Source organism: Apaloderma vittatum, unplaced genomic scaffold (assembly GCF_000703405.1).
Source record: "Apaloderma vittatum isolate BGI_N311 unplaced genomic scaffold, ASM70340v1 scaffold18507, whole genome shotgun sequence".
NCBI lineage: Eukaryota > Metazoa > Chordata > Aves > Trogoniformes > Trogonidae > Apaloderma > Apaloderma vittatum.
Window position 1 is genome coordinate 1 of NW_009728006.1, and position 16,297 is coordinate 16,297.

The following is a 16,297-nucleotide window of genomic DNA, read 5'->3' on the forward strand; positions in this document are numbered from 1 at the left end:
GTGGCACTGGGTGAGCTCTAGAGGCCCCTTCAAACCCAACATTCTGTGATTCTATCAAGCTGGTCCCTTGGAGGTGGAGGAGAGGAGGGGGCGGGGACACACAACATCCAACAGAGTCCACCGAAATCACGACGCCTTCACGCACAGCCTGCCGATTTGCTGACTGGAGATGCTGCATATACTTGAAGGATACAAACTAGAAATAAAGCCTTTTAACTGCAAAATTCTTTTATAGAGAGTGCTGAGAACTCTGAGTTTTGAGCCTCAGCTGTCTTCCAGACACCAGCAGGGTTAAGAAGGAGCCCTCCTGTCTTGCTCTCTATCTCAGGTCACTGAAGATTTTGAGCACGAGCAGTTAATTCATTTTCAACACACCTAAACGCAAAGCTTCCACCCCAAAGAATCGGCCAAAGGAGAATTCAAAATGGGAAAAAAACCAACCCCAAAAATACCGATTCTGTCATGACTGTGGAACTTCCAGCTACAGGCAGGAAGAGCTAAAAGCTGCCCTCAAGGGTTACTCTCCCACTGGCTGAGGCTGTAGCCCCACAGCTACACCACACTTACTCGGTACGCTGCCAGCGTAACATCTGGCCGCTCAGCCCCAGCCCACGCAAAATAGCATCTCGTTGTCCCAGATGTGCTGCTTGGAGCACGTAGCGCCCCCGAGTAAAACAAATAGGAACTATAGAGGTGAGGGGAGGAGCGAAGGAAGGCAGAAATTTATTTTAAAATCTCATTTAACCCACGGATCTGCTGGTGCTGCCACAGACACGCTCATAATGAAACTCAAGACGTGCCAAAACGCGTCGGGGAAATACAGCGGGGCTCCAATTTTAGGTTTCCGTTTATCTCGCACAATCAAAACTCGCAAGTAACACCCCTCAGTTTCACAAAGGTGAAAAACTCCTTTCCCTCACAAGTGTTTGCTGTACAACAAATCCAGTATAATGCGAGTCTTGACACAGTCGTGGTTCTCACAGGAGGCCAACAACTTGCGGTTAGAAGAAAATAATTATCAGACTGATGACAAAAGAAAAAAAAATCCGTTGTATACCAAGAAAAACCCATGGGGCTACGTCCAAATACACAAAGGGATCTCTTAGAGATGCACGTATCGTGTGTTAAGGACTTAGCAAAACCAGATCCTGTATTTCATTTGTAAGTAAAAATACAAAACTTTCTATTTCATCGGTTGTCAACTTTGAAGAACTTTTTTAGCATCTTTCAAAATACTCAACAGCAAACCCTGTTCCTCACCATTCTTTTGTCGCAACGATTTTGGCTCCATTTTGCTCAGAAGAATACCGGTTGCAAGGCAGGATCTCGAACCCACTGTCAGTTGCAAACATTCGTAAATAAATAAATACCTGCAATGAAGGAAAACAGGAATTCTCTGTTACAAGCAAAATAAAAGCAGCCAGGAATTTCACGTGAAAATAACAGATCAGGGAACTGCACAAAAGAAAAAGACACAAGAAAATGGATATTGCAATGGGATGTCGTTTACTGAAACATATTTCTGACTATAAAGTTCAGCTCTACATGGTACATCAACCTCATTTCTTCAGGGTGACCTGCAGGAACCTTCGTGGGGGCAACATGACTACCCAAAGAGTTTTAAAAAAAAACCCACCAAAATTGAAGATGCCTCCAATGGGACAAAATTGGGCCAAGTAAAGAAAACAGATAATTTCTTCTTCCAGTCACTGAGTAGCTGCATTCAAGAATTCTTCTCAGATCTTTAAGAACCACTGAGACCTTCCAACCTCCAGGATCCAATTTTATTCTGTGCGGTTCTGAAGGAGGTATTACTTCCACGACAAACTCAGGGCTTGCTGGATCAATTCTTTTTAGTTTAAGCGCAGTTGTATTACTCAAAAAGCATTTCAGGAAAGCAGAATTTACCTTTTTTCTACATTACTAGAGCTGCTGCACTTTAAATTAGGCCAAATTCCTTTTGGTTGTATCCAATAACAATGTGCTCAGTCCTGAAGGAGTTGGGGTTTTTTAGAAGTCAAAAAACCAAACAAACTATGATTTCCTTGCAACTTGTTGACTTAACAACGTTTATCCTACATAAAAAATGGCTTTGGGGTGTGTAGGAAGTAGAGGAAGAGTAGCACTCCCACAGAAAGCCCTGACACCCAAACCAGCTGAAGCACTTGGAGGTAGCAAGGCTTCTTCCTTTACCTTTCTTTGTCACATAATTTGATTTATAACAGCTTTAAGTAAAAACTACACACCAAAAAAACCCAGACAACCGACCAAAAAAGGAGCTGGGACATCCTTCCAAAGAAGGAAAAAAATCCCTGAAGCTCTTGTATCCCAAAAGTAGGTATTCTCTCTTCTGCTTATGACTTAGGCAAGAGAGGTAAATGCTTTTTCCTTTCTACATGTCTATTAAATAAAAGGCAAGGGTAAGTTAACAAAAAAAATAACTAAAAAGGGCAGAGCAGGGAGCTAACTGGGTTTTAGGCAACAAGGGACGTTTATGTCACAAAGCAATCAAACAAATAACAGAATAACAGAGCAGTGGATTACTTCACTGCTGCTACATTCCTAAGACTTTTTTTACAATTTCTTAGCCTTTCAACAATCTGAAAAAGCACATTAATTACAAATACACCTACATGTTCCTTGAACAACCTTTCCTGCATTTTGTTCTTGTTAAGAAAATAGTGCCGGGCCCAGTCACCTGACGTCAAGGACTTGAAGGCTTTTTCTAAGTGCTCATCTTTCTTAAAACGTTCAATCACCTCCTTTAGTTCTTCTTGCCTTCCTTTAATAGGCCGAAATCTGAAATAAAGAATAAAGCTATTCCAGTCCACTGTTATTCATTCTCAATCCATCCTCCCAAGCGTTGTTTCACTAGTCATACCAGTAGTTAACTCCCAGCACAAAGGAACTGAGCGTTACATCTCAAATCCCAGGTCCTCCCAGGTAACGGAGAGGGAAGCGGAAGCCAAGCACACTACTCGGAGCATTAAAACCCTCTGTTCTGCCCAGAAGCACAGATTTATTTATAAAACAAACCTCGGATAAGCTTAACCAACACAGAGTACTTCACTGTTGTCAACGTCCATCATGAGGAACAAAGAAGCTAAAGAACCAGCATTAAAAAACCCACAAACCTGCCCTTCCCTTCCTAATAAATTCACTGTCACTAAAAGCACATGTGCAAAAAAAATGCTGAAAATAAACCTAATGCTGCAAGTTTCCCAGTTTATTTAGGGATTTCTGGCTTTTGTAGCTGTTTTGGGGAGTGCATGTAATTTTGAATCTACAGCCTCACATACCACACTTTTTTTTTTTAAATAGGGAGCAAACAATTAGTGCATCTGAACAGACTGAGAAACCCCAAACCAGAAAAACCATTCAACCCAAAGAGTGGTTTCAAATCGACTTTTGCCCAGTCCAAAGCCTTCTTATGTTGACAAATCCACTACACGGGGGGAAACTTAACATATGCATTCATATAAAACACATCTTTTAAGGACTATACGTAAAGTTTCTATAAATAGTAACACAGAGCACAAATACTGCCTCTGTGCAAGACAAAAGTTGCGCAAGTTAGTGAGATCATGAGAATTTTTCCTCAGAATATTGGCTACAGGAAACAGGTAGTTGCAAATCATGGGTAGGTAAAAACATGAAAATAAATCTCTGTATGTTCTGCTCTCTTCTTCCCAAAGTTAGAGATTTAAGGAAAACTATCCCTTCACAACATGAAAGAAATGATGACAGAAAACACTTCTACAACTGTAGGAAGCAGAAGCTCTGATTTTTGAGCTCTAACGACCAGGAGAAAGCTGAAATTCGAGATTGTGCCACAACTCGAGCAACGGCCTTTGACTGAGCACATATCCCTCCACACACGCTCTGCGTTGGGGCAGAGGCGGGACACGAGTGCTTTTAAGTGTACAACACACCCCAGGGGACTCCTCATGAAGAAAAAATGGTTTCTCACGACCTTAGAAAATTTTTGTGCAGCTCCCTTTACAACTCAAAAGCATTAAACAAGCCGACAGTTTTTAATAAATCCGTAAGACTAAGCCCCACTGCTTGTTGCTTCAAGTGTGTTACCGTGCTGGTTTTATTTCTGCGCTTGATGACAGAAGTAATCAAGGGGAAATAAATGCTTCAAGTTGGTGGAAGCAAACCTCATTAACTCCCTCACTCATAGCCTGGTTCTGAAATTACTTTATCACTGGGCTTATCTTCATTTTAGAACACGGAACTTTGTAAATAATTTCTTATCAGATGACCAAGAATTGCTTCTTCTGTGCAAGTTGCACGAAGGAATAAAAATACCTTGCGTCGCACATCCTAATTTTATTTTGCCTTGCAAAATAGTAAGAGTTTAATCAGAAATAACGAGTAACGATGAGGATTCAATTTCCTCCACCAGAAGTAAAATGCTGTGTCTACGCTCCTGATACAAGAAAGACAGACCTCCTGGCAGCAGCATCCCTTCCAGCAGCAGTGCAGGTCAGCAGCGTTCCGTGCTACCGCTTTTAGACATCTCTGCATTCTCCATCTGAAAAAATTCCTGCTAATATAAAGACTAAGCCACCTTCTTTTTGAATACAGCAAAAATTATCTGCATAAACCTGTAGGTTTCTGAGAAGCAACCAGTTCAGAGAAGACGCAACGGAAGTTTTCCTCTGGCTGCAATAACGAGACAGCAAGAGTCAGCCAAGAAAGAGATGCCCACTGAGCATTGTACCACACCAAGACGTGCTTTATTAAATAAACTTATTCCATCTCCCCAAAAACTGAAGTGCCTAACCACCTGCTCAAGCTTCACGGAAGAAAACTACAGATGACACGATGGTTATTATTTTTTGTTCTGTAGCACGAAGCCTCTGGTGACGTGCTGGTCACATACGAGAGTATCTCCCAGCTCTCCCCAAACCAGAAATACTTCCGCCAGATTTGACAGTCGTAACTCACGGAGCTTCCACAGACACTAAGACAATTTAAAATGATACAGCCTGAACTGAAGCAGACTTGTTTCGGACCAGGACTTGCTCTCTTTCTCAGTTTCAAGCAGAAACGGTTTTCCCAGCACGCACCAAATCACACACCACCAATGTTTTGTTTCCATCTTTATCCGTAAACATTCCAGGAGGAAAAGCCACAGCATTCACAGCTATAATTTGTCTTCAGCAATGCCTGTTCTCGCTGGGCTAAAGGAACGCCTGCCCTCTCCCTTACGTTTTGTGTTTTATGTTGAAATGCCCCATTCTTTTAGCTGAGCACGCTGCAGGAGCTAAGACAGGTGAAAAGTCCCTCACATTCAAAATTGCACTCACATCCGAGACAGGCAATGCACGTGCGGACAGATGAAACCACACTGCTGAGCAGCACCTTGGTCCAGTCTAGCTAAAGCAAGCAGCATCCCAGCTCAACCACCACTGGGGAAACGACACACAAAAAGAGAAAAAATGAAGGTCAGATGCTAAGCTTGAACAGCAGCTCTCCAGACCTACAGTTTCTAGCGATGAGAAGCACATCTCACAGCCCCGAAGCAACACCGCAATTTCAGGTCTTTTAAACCACACCATTCGCAGGCGCTGACTAGGTGTCTACCTGAGCCGCTACTGCAGGCAGCTCAGAACCTGGCCTCAGCCCTTTAAAAGCCACCCGGGTACATCCAGGGACACACTCGGCAGGTATTTCTATGTGCTCTTGTCTCAGGCGTTCCACGCTGGTAGAACTCCTCTAAAGGTCTAGCAGAAACTCATGTAACGCCGTTCCTGAGAAGCAACACAGTCAGGGTATGGCCAGCTCTTGAAAAGGCCAAAAAAGAAGGCTGGAAACAGGAAGGGGGTGAAGAGATTGTAAAAACCCCAAACATTAAAAGCCCAGGTGAACGTAACGCTGTGTGCAGGCATTTACAACTTGAAACAGGAACCGAGTTTCTCAAAGAACACAACCCTCAGCACCCACGAGTTCAAAAATTAATACCAAGGACCTTCTGCAGCACCTCTAACAAAACGCTGTACTAATTTGGTTGTTTTTTTTTAAAACATGGGGACAAGACTGAGATCATGAGAAAAGATAAACAGGAATCCAAACAAGCAAGAAGAGTCCACAATCAGGTGGAAATATCATAGATCATAGACTGGTCTAGGCTGGAAGGGACCTTACAGATCATCTAGTCCAGCCTCCCTGTCATGGGCAGGGACGCCTCTCAACTAGACCCGGCAACACATGGGGACCGAGCGGGAATCGAACCAGAGCATTTCCCTTTGAGGTTGCCCCAGTCAGTGAAACCCCATGACACTCTGCACCCCGAGTCAGCGAGCTGTTCACAGCTCAACCGGGCCCGCAAACTGCACTGAGAGCATAAAAAGTTTACAAGCTATCGCAAACTACGACAAGCCAGACTCCTCATGAAAGCTTGGGTACTTTCCTGGGAGTATCTCCATGGGTACTTCAAAAGGTACCTGCTGATGAAAGACACTCGAGAAGTCAACATGCTACGAAAGCTTCGACGTTGAGTGTTCCTTAAGAACCTGAGAGTGTGCTGATAAGACACTTCTCCCAGGAGTATCATGAAAGAGCAGTTTATTTATCAGTCTTTCCCAGCACTACCTAACAAAAAGCTGGGTTTGAGAAGCAACCTTAAATTCTATCTTTTAGGTTTCACTAGGCTTCCTCATTTCCACACACAAAAAAAGAACTGATCTGCTAGAAGAGCCCACGTGACTGATTTTGAGCACCACCATGAAGAGAGCCTGAGAAGAGCCCTGGCTAAATGTGCACACGTGAACTGGCTTTGAAGTGTCAGTAAAATAGCAGACTGACGCAAAGACGAGAAATAGACAGATAGAAAGACCACAAGGAAAGCGACCAAACCAACCAGCCAACCCAGTCTCTAACAGAGAGTCAATTACCATCAGGATCATTTAGCCGGGTTTGCTCCTGTGAACAGCACCCTCAGTAGGTTCCATCCCGGCAACGGCACGAGATGCTCTGCCAGCTGAAACTGCTCACAGGCACAGACTCCTCGAGCCACCCTACACACAGCTTCGGGGGTCAGGTCTCACAGAACGCCGAGTCCGCTGCAAAACAGTCTGATCATGGAATCACAGAGTGATTTGGGTTGGAAGGGACCTCAAAGATGATCTAGTTCCAACCCCCCCGTCGTAAGCTAAGAGTGAAAAACTCATCTATTGTGGTACCTTTAAAGAAATTACAATAGCCCTTATTCCTGACAAGCTGCAGAGTAGAAACTTTTCAGGCTTTCCTAGGAAATATTTATCTTCCTCTCATTGACAAGATCCAAAAAAAGTTCTAGCTATTGCAATTTCAAAATCAGCTAGAAGGCGATCTTATCCCAGTCAAGGGCAAACTGAGGTGCCCTCAGTAAGTAAGATGTAGGAAAAACGGCTCGGAGAAGCAAAGCTCTTTCTCTCCCTCAAGTTTCTCTTACCTCGGGAGTACTTAAAGAATCTTGAAACTCCAAGGTATAAAGCCAAAGGTCAGTGAGATGCTTGCCTATAAAGGAAGTTAAAGGAGAGTTTCGGGTAAGTTCAGAAGCACAGTATCTGGCTCAGTCTCAGTCACTGAGAGCAGTGAGTTTGAACAAAAAGGATAAACTGATCCTGCAAGAGATCCAGTACGGAACTCCCCGGAGCGTACCAGCGCGTGATAAAGTGTTAGACTTGTACATCTAGTTCGTTACTTCTGACTAGAGAACAAGAGGAGTGAATTTACGAAAACAGAGCAGCACATCAGCCTCTAACAACAGGCACCTCTGTCTGGATGATACTATTTATTTACGTGGCCGTTACTGCTCATCTAATACCAGAGATTATGCACAAAAGCTAAACCAGCAAAGCTGCTAAGCATTCAAGACAGCACAACAAGAGTTGAAAATCACCTTCTTACAGTAAGTGGAAACAAATTTATTTAGCTAATATATACTTTGGCTTCCCCCTCAACCAATCTTCTAGTACGAGCACCTTAATTAAAAGCTGCTTAAGTAAAAATCAACTTATTCTGTGTTTAATCTCCAGTGCTATCGCAAAAAAAGCCCAAACAAACAACAAAAAACCAAACCACATTCTTTAAAGGTCAAAGTTCAAAATGGCATTTTTAATGAAGAAGGTAACCCACACTGCTTCAATTTCCTGACCTGGCGCTATACATGCACCAGGTGTGGTCAAAACTCCAACAGAGGCTAGAACAGAAGGAAGTTCAAATGGCCACGTCATTTCATTCGCCTTGATATGGGTAACAAAGAAATGCTTTTTTTTCAATAAACATGGGGGACACAAAAAGAACCCAAGCCCAACCCAACACTTCACCTTCCTCCATTCCTGTTCTGGCACTCTGTATAGTAGATATAATTTAGCAGTTTCCAATGACCACGGGATGCAAGCCACTTGCGTACCGTGTGACACTTTTTATTGACCTTAAAGGTACAACTGGAAAAACTGTAAGAGTAAGGTGGTGGCTGTAGGTAGTGGCGGAGGTTGGTTTGGCTGTTTGGGGGGCAGTTTGGTTGTGGTATTTGTTTTTTTTTAAATCCAAAACACAAGCAGCAGCAAACCAGTTGGTTCCCATGTAATCCCTGTGTCAGATTACGCCCCACGAAGGAACACAACCAGGTGCAAACTGAAGGACTTTACTGAATTATCAGTAAAAATGAAAAAAATGAATCTGAGAAAGCATATTTTACCCAAAAGCCAAACAAAACTATGCAGACATAGAGGCTTGACGAAAGCAAAAGCTTACGGAGCCCCTCAGTTATTACACTGAAACGAGCTGAAGAGTGCAGAAGAGATTCAGCACAGACTCGTGGATGCCGGTGCCACAGAACTGCTTGGCCTTTTTGTCTTTACTGCTCATTGGTGACTCTAAGGGACAAAGGGTGACTTCCCCTGTCAACTTCGGGAATGACTGACAGTTTACGTCAAAGCCAGCAACTGAGGGCAAACAGCTTCCCACCCATCACCCCCAAACACCTCAGGTTTGCTACGGAAAACGTGGAAATTTTTAAAGCTTGGTCCTTCAGTCTTGCATTATCAGACAAAACCACGTGCACTGGTTTGTAACGTCACTGAAAGCAGCCAAACAGAGTAAGGGAACATGGTGTGTCTGACTCCCCACATCACTTGCAAACTCAGAAAATGTTGGAGCTGCCCTCAGTAATTCCCAGCATGATGCCCCAGGAAAAACCCGTGACCAGTAATGGCAGCAGTAGGTTTCGGAGTCTGTCTTAGGATTTAAATACCAAAAATGTGTGTGAAGGTGTAAATCTTCTAGCCTTTATGGCCTTTGTCACCATTTTTTTTAAAAAATAAAAATCCAGTATAACAGGATTTGTACAAGAAGCAACAACACTTGACAAGATGATACCTTCTAAAATACGTTACTTTTCAACTGCTAACCTGCTGTTTTGTCAAGGCAAAAGCTACCAATCTGACGAAAGAATGACCACAGGACCTGTAAAGCCGGCCAGAAACGACCTGCTTTCTCTCGGAAATCTAAGAGGATGACAAAAAGTTGGGTATACCTGCTGAAGGCATTTCCAGAGTTACATTTGAGGCTGTACATCAAATCCCCAAGCAGATATTCCAGAACACTGGACATGCTCTTCATCGTAATCTCTAGCGAACTTCAGCTCTTTCAGACATTACTGACTTGACATCTTACAGAGCTGAGAGCCCAATTTCCAAGTCAGAGGGCATTCAGGAATTGCAGGTTTTTATTTTTATGGCCACCAGGAAAAAAAATAAAGTAACAAACAATGAGGTTCTTGTCACCATTCCAGCATAAGATCGCTAATCGAGTATAAAGACAGAAGCTGTTCAAACAATACATCTAAGTATTTTACTAAAACGTTACGAGGTGGGGTTTTTCCCCTCTAATAGATATACCCTGGGCAAAACAAGAGGCCTTTACAAACCCTTCAACTAAAGGAATGAACGAAGCACAGAAAGCACTTACGGAGAAGACACACACACCAAAAGACCTTGGCTTCCAGAAGCAAGGAAAAAGTGCAGTGAGCAATTTACACTGCTAGTTACAAAAACACACATCTCGCCTGTGTTTCCATCAGCAAAGCGAAACGCTGGCTTCCACAGTACATCTTCCAACAAATCTGCACAAGGGAGCAGGAAACATTTACTCGCCACCATAAACGGCTGCTTCATTTTGAAGCGTACCTCAACGCGCAGAGCACAGAACTAACGTGACTTCATCACGCCGACGCGGAGGATGCCCAAAAACAAGCTGTCAACCTTTACTTCTACTGCAGTCACGAATTTGAGTTCTGGCATCAGGTGTTTTGAAATTGGCCTAGTCTTCTCCTATTCGCTTTCGCCCCTTTCCTCAAAGCCGAACAACAACAAATCTCAGGAGCTCGAGAAAGACCACGACTTCCTACGCAGAAGGAAGAGGATCCCAGGGTCACAGTCACAGTCACAAGCAGATGTCACCACCGTACCAATAAGATGAGCTGTGCTGACACCTTAACTCACTGCAACCACAGAAACTCTCTGACTAGGACATCAAGAGGCCAGAGGCTGTGTTTCTGGTAGGAGTTGTAAGCCTCACCTAAATGTTTCCCATAACGCTCCAAGAGTATTAACTGCTGTCCTTGGAGACTACCTGTAGTCGTTCTCCAAGTGCGAGGAAGGAAGAAATACATGGTGATGACAAACTTTTGTAGCCTTTTGATACAAACTGTAATTAGAAAGGTGTTTCAGGTGTTGAAACATACCAGCAGGAAAAAAACTACGAAAGTGTCTTCTCCAACCATTAAACAACAAATACGTCATTTCCTCAGCCAGAAATGTAAGAGTTAACGTGCAGACCACCATCGAAGCAAGAAAATAGTCTTTTGAGGATACATATTTAGGCCAAAGACATCCTGAACTGAACTGTAGGAGTATCTACCTGGACAGCGTTTGGGGCACAACGTGCTGGTGCAACCAACAGCACTGAGGGAAGAAGAACTCAAGCATTCCTCTTAAAGACAGGTGTTGCACTCTCCAGTGAGAAAGGAAAAGCTCTTTGGAGTAAGTCCCTTCAGGCCACACCGCTGCAGTTTCACGGGTGACTCACACTGTCACCAGCAACCATGCAGGTTATTTTACAACATCAATTCAGCTAGCAGGCATTTTTGAAGCAATCAGCTTGTTACAAACACAGAAAAATCTACTTAACCAATATTCTGGTTATGTGACCGTGCTGCACAGGTAAATTCTTCTTTAAAAACAGCCACAGCAACAGTCTGAAGGGCTGAACAGCCTGTTTTCCCGTGACGCGCTGCCTGGAACTCCCAGCTCTTAGTATTGTACAACAAGAAGCACACAATTCCTGTCTGTTGAAACTTATCATTTATATGTACAGCTTCTCTTAAGCTACAGCAACGCAGATCTCACACGCAAACCAAAGCTTAGTAGAGACCTATAGGATATATTTACAACCAGCGGTACGTAACCAAGAGAGGAGCATGCAACAACTAAACCCTCAGGCCACGCTGAACTTACACCAGAAGTGTTCAGACGGTGCAAAAGTACCTGCAATTCTGGTGAGCAAGTTGCCAGCAAAGGCCCCAAACACTAACTCCTCTCTGATTACTGGTCTAAAACTTGTGATTAGTTAACTCTAATGAAACGGGGCCTACGTACAACCTGTTCTACCGCATAAACACGCACGGGCTGATAGAAAAACCTGTGAGTGTTACAAACACAGGCTGCCGCAGAGCTCCAACAGCATTTTCAAGGCAGAAATTACTCATTTTTTTCCCAGGCTTTTGTAAACATGCAAGGAATTCTACAGTTTTGCTCTGACTGCATCAATCAAAAAAATAAATTCTTTTCTAGAAAAAGAAAGATAAGTTACCTAGTATTCATTTTGTGTGTCTGAAAACCTAAATAGGGATCAAGAACCAAACTAGTTGCTAGGTCATCGTTTTCACACAGTTCCTTGGCAGACATTCCAGAGGAAGGCACATAACGACTTTGACCCTCAAATCCTGAAGCACCGCTACCTGCAAATAAGAGAGTACAAATTAGATATCATTTCGGGAATATTATAAAGCCCAGCTACGCTCAGGGACAGACAGCCAAAGACAGGCAAGAAAAAACAGAGAACAATTCAGGAAGATGATGAAATGCCTGAAGAGGCAGGAGCACAATTCATTTTTCACTCCTGCTTTTGTCCATTTATGTAGCCGCCAATACTTCATGGGTGTGTCTAATTAATTTTGCTTTCCTTCTCCTTCCCCTCCCCAACTACAAGCACCCTTGCAGACCACAAAGTTTAGTCATGCCTGCCTCATAAATCTTTAACCTATCAACGTGATGAAGCCATGAAAATTTCAAACCCGATTTTCCCAAAATCTGAATAAAGGACTTTAAATTTTTATTTAGTCCTTCATCCTAGACCAATAGCAGAAAAAAAAAAATCCACTTTCCTTAGAACTGTTTTATAACGGGTATCGATATACGTGATTTTATTCAAAATGGGGTTTAAATTTCCCCGTGCATTCACTAAACTGGGCTAGTAATCCAAATTATATGTTACCTGCTTTCCAACCACGCTAGTCCTCCCTTAGTGCCAATCATGTATTTTATACTTACACCAGTTCAAAATTAGTTTACATCCAGTTATTCTCACTTAACTTCTGACCTGATCCAAAGAGATCTATATTCCTGAAGGGAGCCAACGCATCCAACAAATACAAACGTAATTAAGACTCCTGATGACAGCTACACGTCGAACGCAGACGCCTTTCATGAATTAAGACAAGAGAGAAGCCTGACTTGCGAATCGGTAGATGAATCACACGCAGCAAACGCGTACGTACATCTGCTGGATCTTCTCTCAACTCCATTTTTGCTCGTCTTCGGATTCTCCTTTCCCGCGTGCTGCAATTTGGCCTGGTTCTGCGCGTGGTCATTAGACGACTTGCTTCCACTTCTCCTGCCATTCACCACCATGTTCTTGGATTCTCCCAGCCACTTCATTCCCCCAGAAAATCTGACTCAGTTGCATTTAGTCACTTTTTGAAAGGCTTGGAGAAGTGGATGAATAATTTCAGTTCCAATTCCTAGTGGAAACAAAACATGAAACACGGTTAGAACTGACTGGGAAACTTTCTGCAGCACAGAATTTAACAAGAAAGGAAAAAAAAGCAAGAGGGTGGGGAAGAAAGACGGTGATCTGCGTTTTGTCAGGAAGAAAAAGCCGTTTATTTGCACTAGCACAGGGAATTGTCACAAATTCACAGGTGAAGTACTGTCCTACAGCTTACAACTACATCTGGAAGCAAAGATGCAATTCTAAAGTTGATAAATTGCTAAGTACAACTTAAGGGCTGGACTATAGATACACACATACCGATGTATTTCGATAGGCAAATGCATACATGGAGCAATAAACACATGGCTATGAGACTCAAAAAATGGAGGATTTTCAAATACACACCCAATTAAGATTGCCTTTTATTATTAATAAAGTCCACAACCTGTTGGAACTGTACAGTAAAAAATACCCTCTAAGAACTAAAGACTAAAACAATGAAAAATACCCCAAGCTGAAACCTGTCGTTTTCTGAATGGAGGCTGGGGGAAAGACATTAAATCTTCATTTACAAATCAGAGTTCAAAAAACCCTCAGTGATGATCCGGAGGTCCCCGACTGCTATTTCCACTGCTCCACGTAACAAAACCCAGGCACAACATATCTGGCTCAATGGGCAAGTAAGGGGGGGTCACAAGTCAAGCCAAAATTTTACAGTATATAAACAGCCAGCAAAGCACACACTAGATTTTACCTGCAGTCTCACTGCCTTTTGCATAAATAACTCAAAGAGAGCTACTAATGCTTTTGCACATTTGTGTCTCACTCTGTGTAACTTGCAGGAGAAAATCCGACACTGATTTACACAATTATTTTACAATTGCATTTACGCATTAGCCATGCGTTTACCTGGGTTTAATACGTCCTCCCTCCCTACTGCTTCCTCATAAAGAAATAAATTGTGCCTTTTCTTTTTACTGTAATTTGAAAAAGAAAGTTAGCAGGTAACAGGCACCATGTAACAGGTATTTCAAACCGGTGGAAGAAATTACAACAAAGAGATGTTTCAAAATAGAGTCTTTTGTAGAAATTCTGGTTTTAATCTGCTAAGAGTAGCAAAATACTGGATTTCTGTTAGACATCTAAGTGGTCCAGCTGCTTAAAATATTTATGGCCAGATGATTAGTAACCACGTTGCTTACAAAGACTCGGAAGACTGAGGTACTAAAACAGCAGAGAAAAGTGACTTAACAGATGCATTGGCTCAAACATCTTACTATCACTAGAACTATCATCCCGGAATGTACAGCTTTTAGAACTTTTTAGAAATTGTCGCACAACAACAGTAAAAATTATGGACATGGTGTAACAGAATCATATTGAGGAGGAAAAGCTGGCTGAACTACTGCCTTAACATAAAGAATTTGGATCATTTTGGTGGACAAGGAATTTTCCTGCTGCCAGCGACAGAAGGGCTTGAGTTCAAGATATTAAATGTCTATTTCACTGGTCTAGATTTACTGGTTGAAGCTTGCAAGCTTTAATGTAGCTCTTTAACAGAGCTGGAACCAGTTTGACCACCAGAAGGCAAAAGTCTCTCTGGGCACTCATATAAAATCCTTCTGTTATCAGTTACCAGATTCAAGGGAGGGGGGAGGGAAGAGACTTAAAATTTGCTGGGGGAAACCCTAGTCATTCCATTCACCTGTACACAGAACCAGACATTTTTACACAGTACCTCCAAAAAAACCTGAAAATCTCGCAGCTAAACCTGTACTAGGCAATATTAGGCTTTTTTTCGTTATTATTTCTTAGAGCTCGCCTGATAGCGTATGCTTGAAAAGGCAACAACCACCACTAAACCCCCCAAACTTTCTTATTAAGCATGCCAGGTGAACTCTTTGCAGAAGACAGCTACCCTGGGAAGACCTGCACTACCACGTAAACCCTAGTACTATTTAATCACTCTCGTAAACACTTTCGGATAAATCTGTTTTTGTGAGCATCTTATGGAAGGACAACGTTAATCATATTTGTGCTTCGGACTCTTAACCCTCCCTCTTTCTGCTTCTCAACAGATCCACTTACATCTCAGTATCATCTAATTAAACCCCGTCCCCCATTTCTGTAAGAGCGATAATAAAAAGCATTAAAAGAGAAGCTACATGAAATATTTTCACTAAATTCAGTCTCGGTCTCTTTGTAAACCTCGGTGGCGTGCTACAGTTCAAGAGCAACAAATGAAGGTAAATGAAGTCCAGCACGGAGTCGGACTGAACACCGGTACGCAACAATCTGGAGGAAAACCAAGCGATACGGTCATGTTTCTGACAACTACCGGGTACAGTCGCTACGGTTCCAGCTGTTAGAAAGGTGTACTCTGCGCAAAGGAGGAAACTGGATCTTTCCTAAGTCCAGTTTGGAGAGGGTGAGCATCGCCTGTGCTAACACGCTTCTGCCTTACTAAGACAGTAATGACAAGGCAAGTACGGCAGCAAAGGTAAGAAGGAATGTGGCCCCAGAAGAACACTCCAACTACACTAACCATTAGGAAAAATACTTGCTTTTGCTACAAAACATCCCCACAGAGTTGACAAAAGCAGCTCTCCCCAAGCAAAAGCAAGAAGCTTGTAGTGAAGCCCAGCAAACGCTTCAGTGAAAAATCGTATTTTGTTTGAGTCAAGCAGCCTAACGAGCAAGAAAACCTTTGTCTCCACCTACTGCTGCCTTTTCCTTCTGAATACCAACCACACAACAAACTGGGAAGGCTGCAGGTGCACTTCCTCAGCCTCTATTCCTCCTCCTCAACACACAGCATTGCTTTCAACAGCCGGTATCAAGAGCCAGAACCAGCAGACAGGATTCCTTTCCCAGCACCTGTCACAGCTTCCAACGCCCAGCAGAGCAGCAAAAAGGGAGCCAGTGCTGCCCCACCCGCTCATCACCTCCCTGTGTCTTTAGTCCATCTTTGCAGGTGATCTGCTCTCACTACTTTCTACACCAGACTCATGCTGACAAGTCCTCTAGGAACGGAGGAAGGAAAGGAAGTCATAAAAAACATCTTCTTATTCACGAAAAAAAGGGAATATCCTTACAACTCCACAGAAATTCCAGCTAAAGAGCTCTGTTATCAAATACTTTAACACCACGTGGGACTTCAGAATTATGTATACTATTAAATTTACCAGCACAAGTCCAGCTTCCAAGGGACCTTTTTATTTCAACAGAATCATCCACAAATTGTTGG

At 42.8% G+C, this 16,297-nt stretch overlaps 1 protein-coding gene across 1 annotated transcript; it reads right to left on the bottom strand.

Annotated features, from left to right (window-relative positions):
- Positions 1-1,256: 1,256 nt before the first annotated feature.
- Positions 1,257-12,995, bottom strand: LOC104277327 (histone-lysine N-methyltransferase SUV420H1-like). The gene is made up of 4 exons (XM_009873931.1): positions 12,836-12,995; positions 11,869-12,016; positions 2,634-2,799; positions 1,257-1,370 (listed from the first exon to the last, which is right to left on the bottom strand). Exons 1-4 carry the CDS (start codon positions 12,993-12,995, stop codon positions 1,257-1,259), a joined length of 588 nt encoding a protein of 195 aa, XP_009872233.1.
- Positions 12,996-16,297: the final 3,302 nt, after the last annotated feature.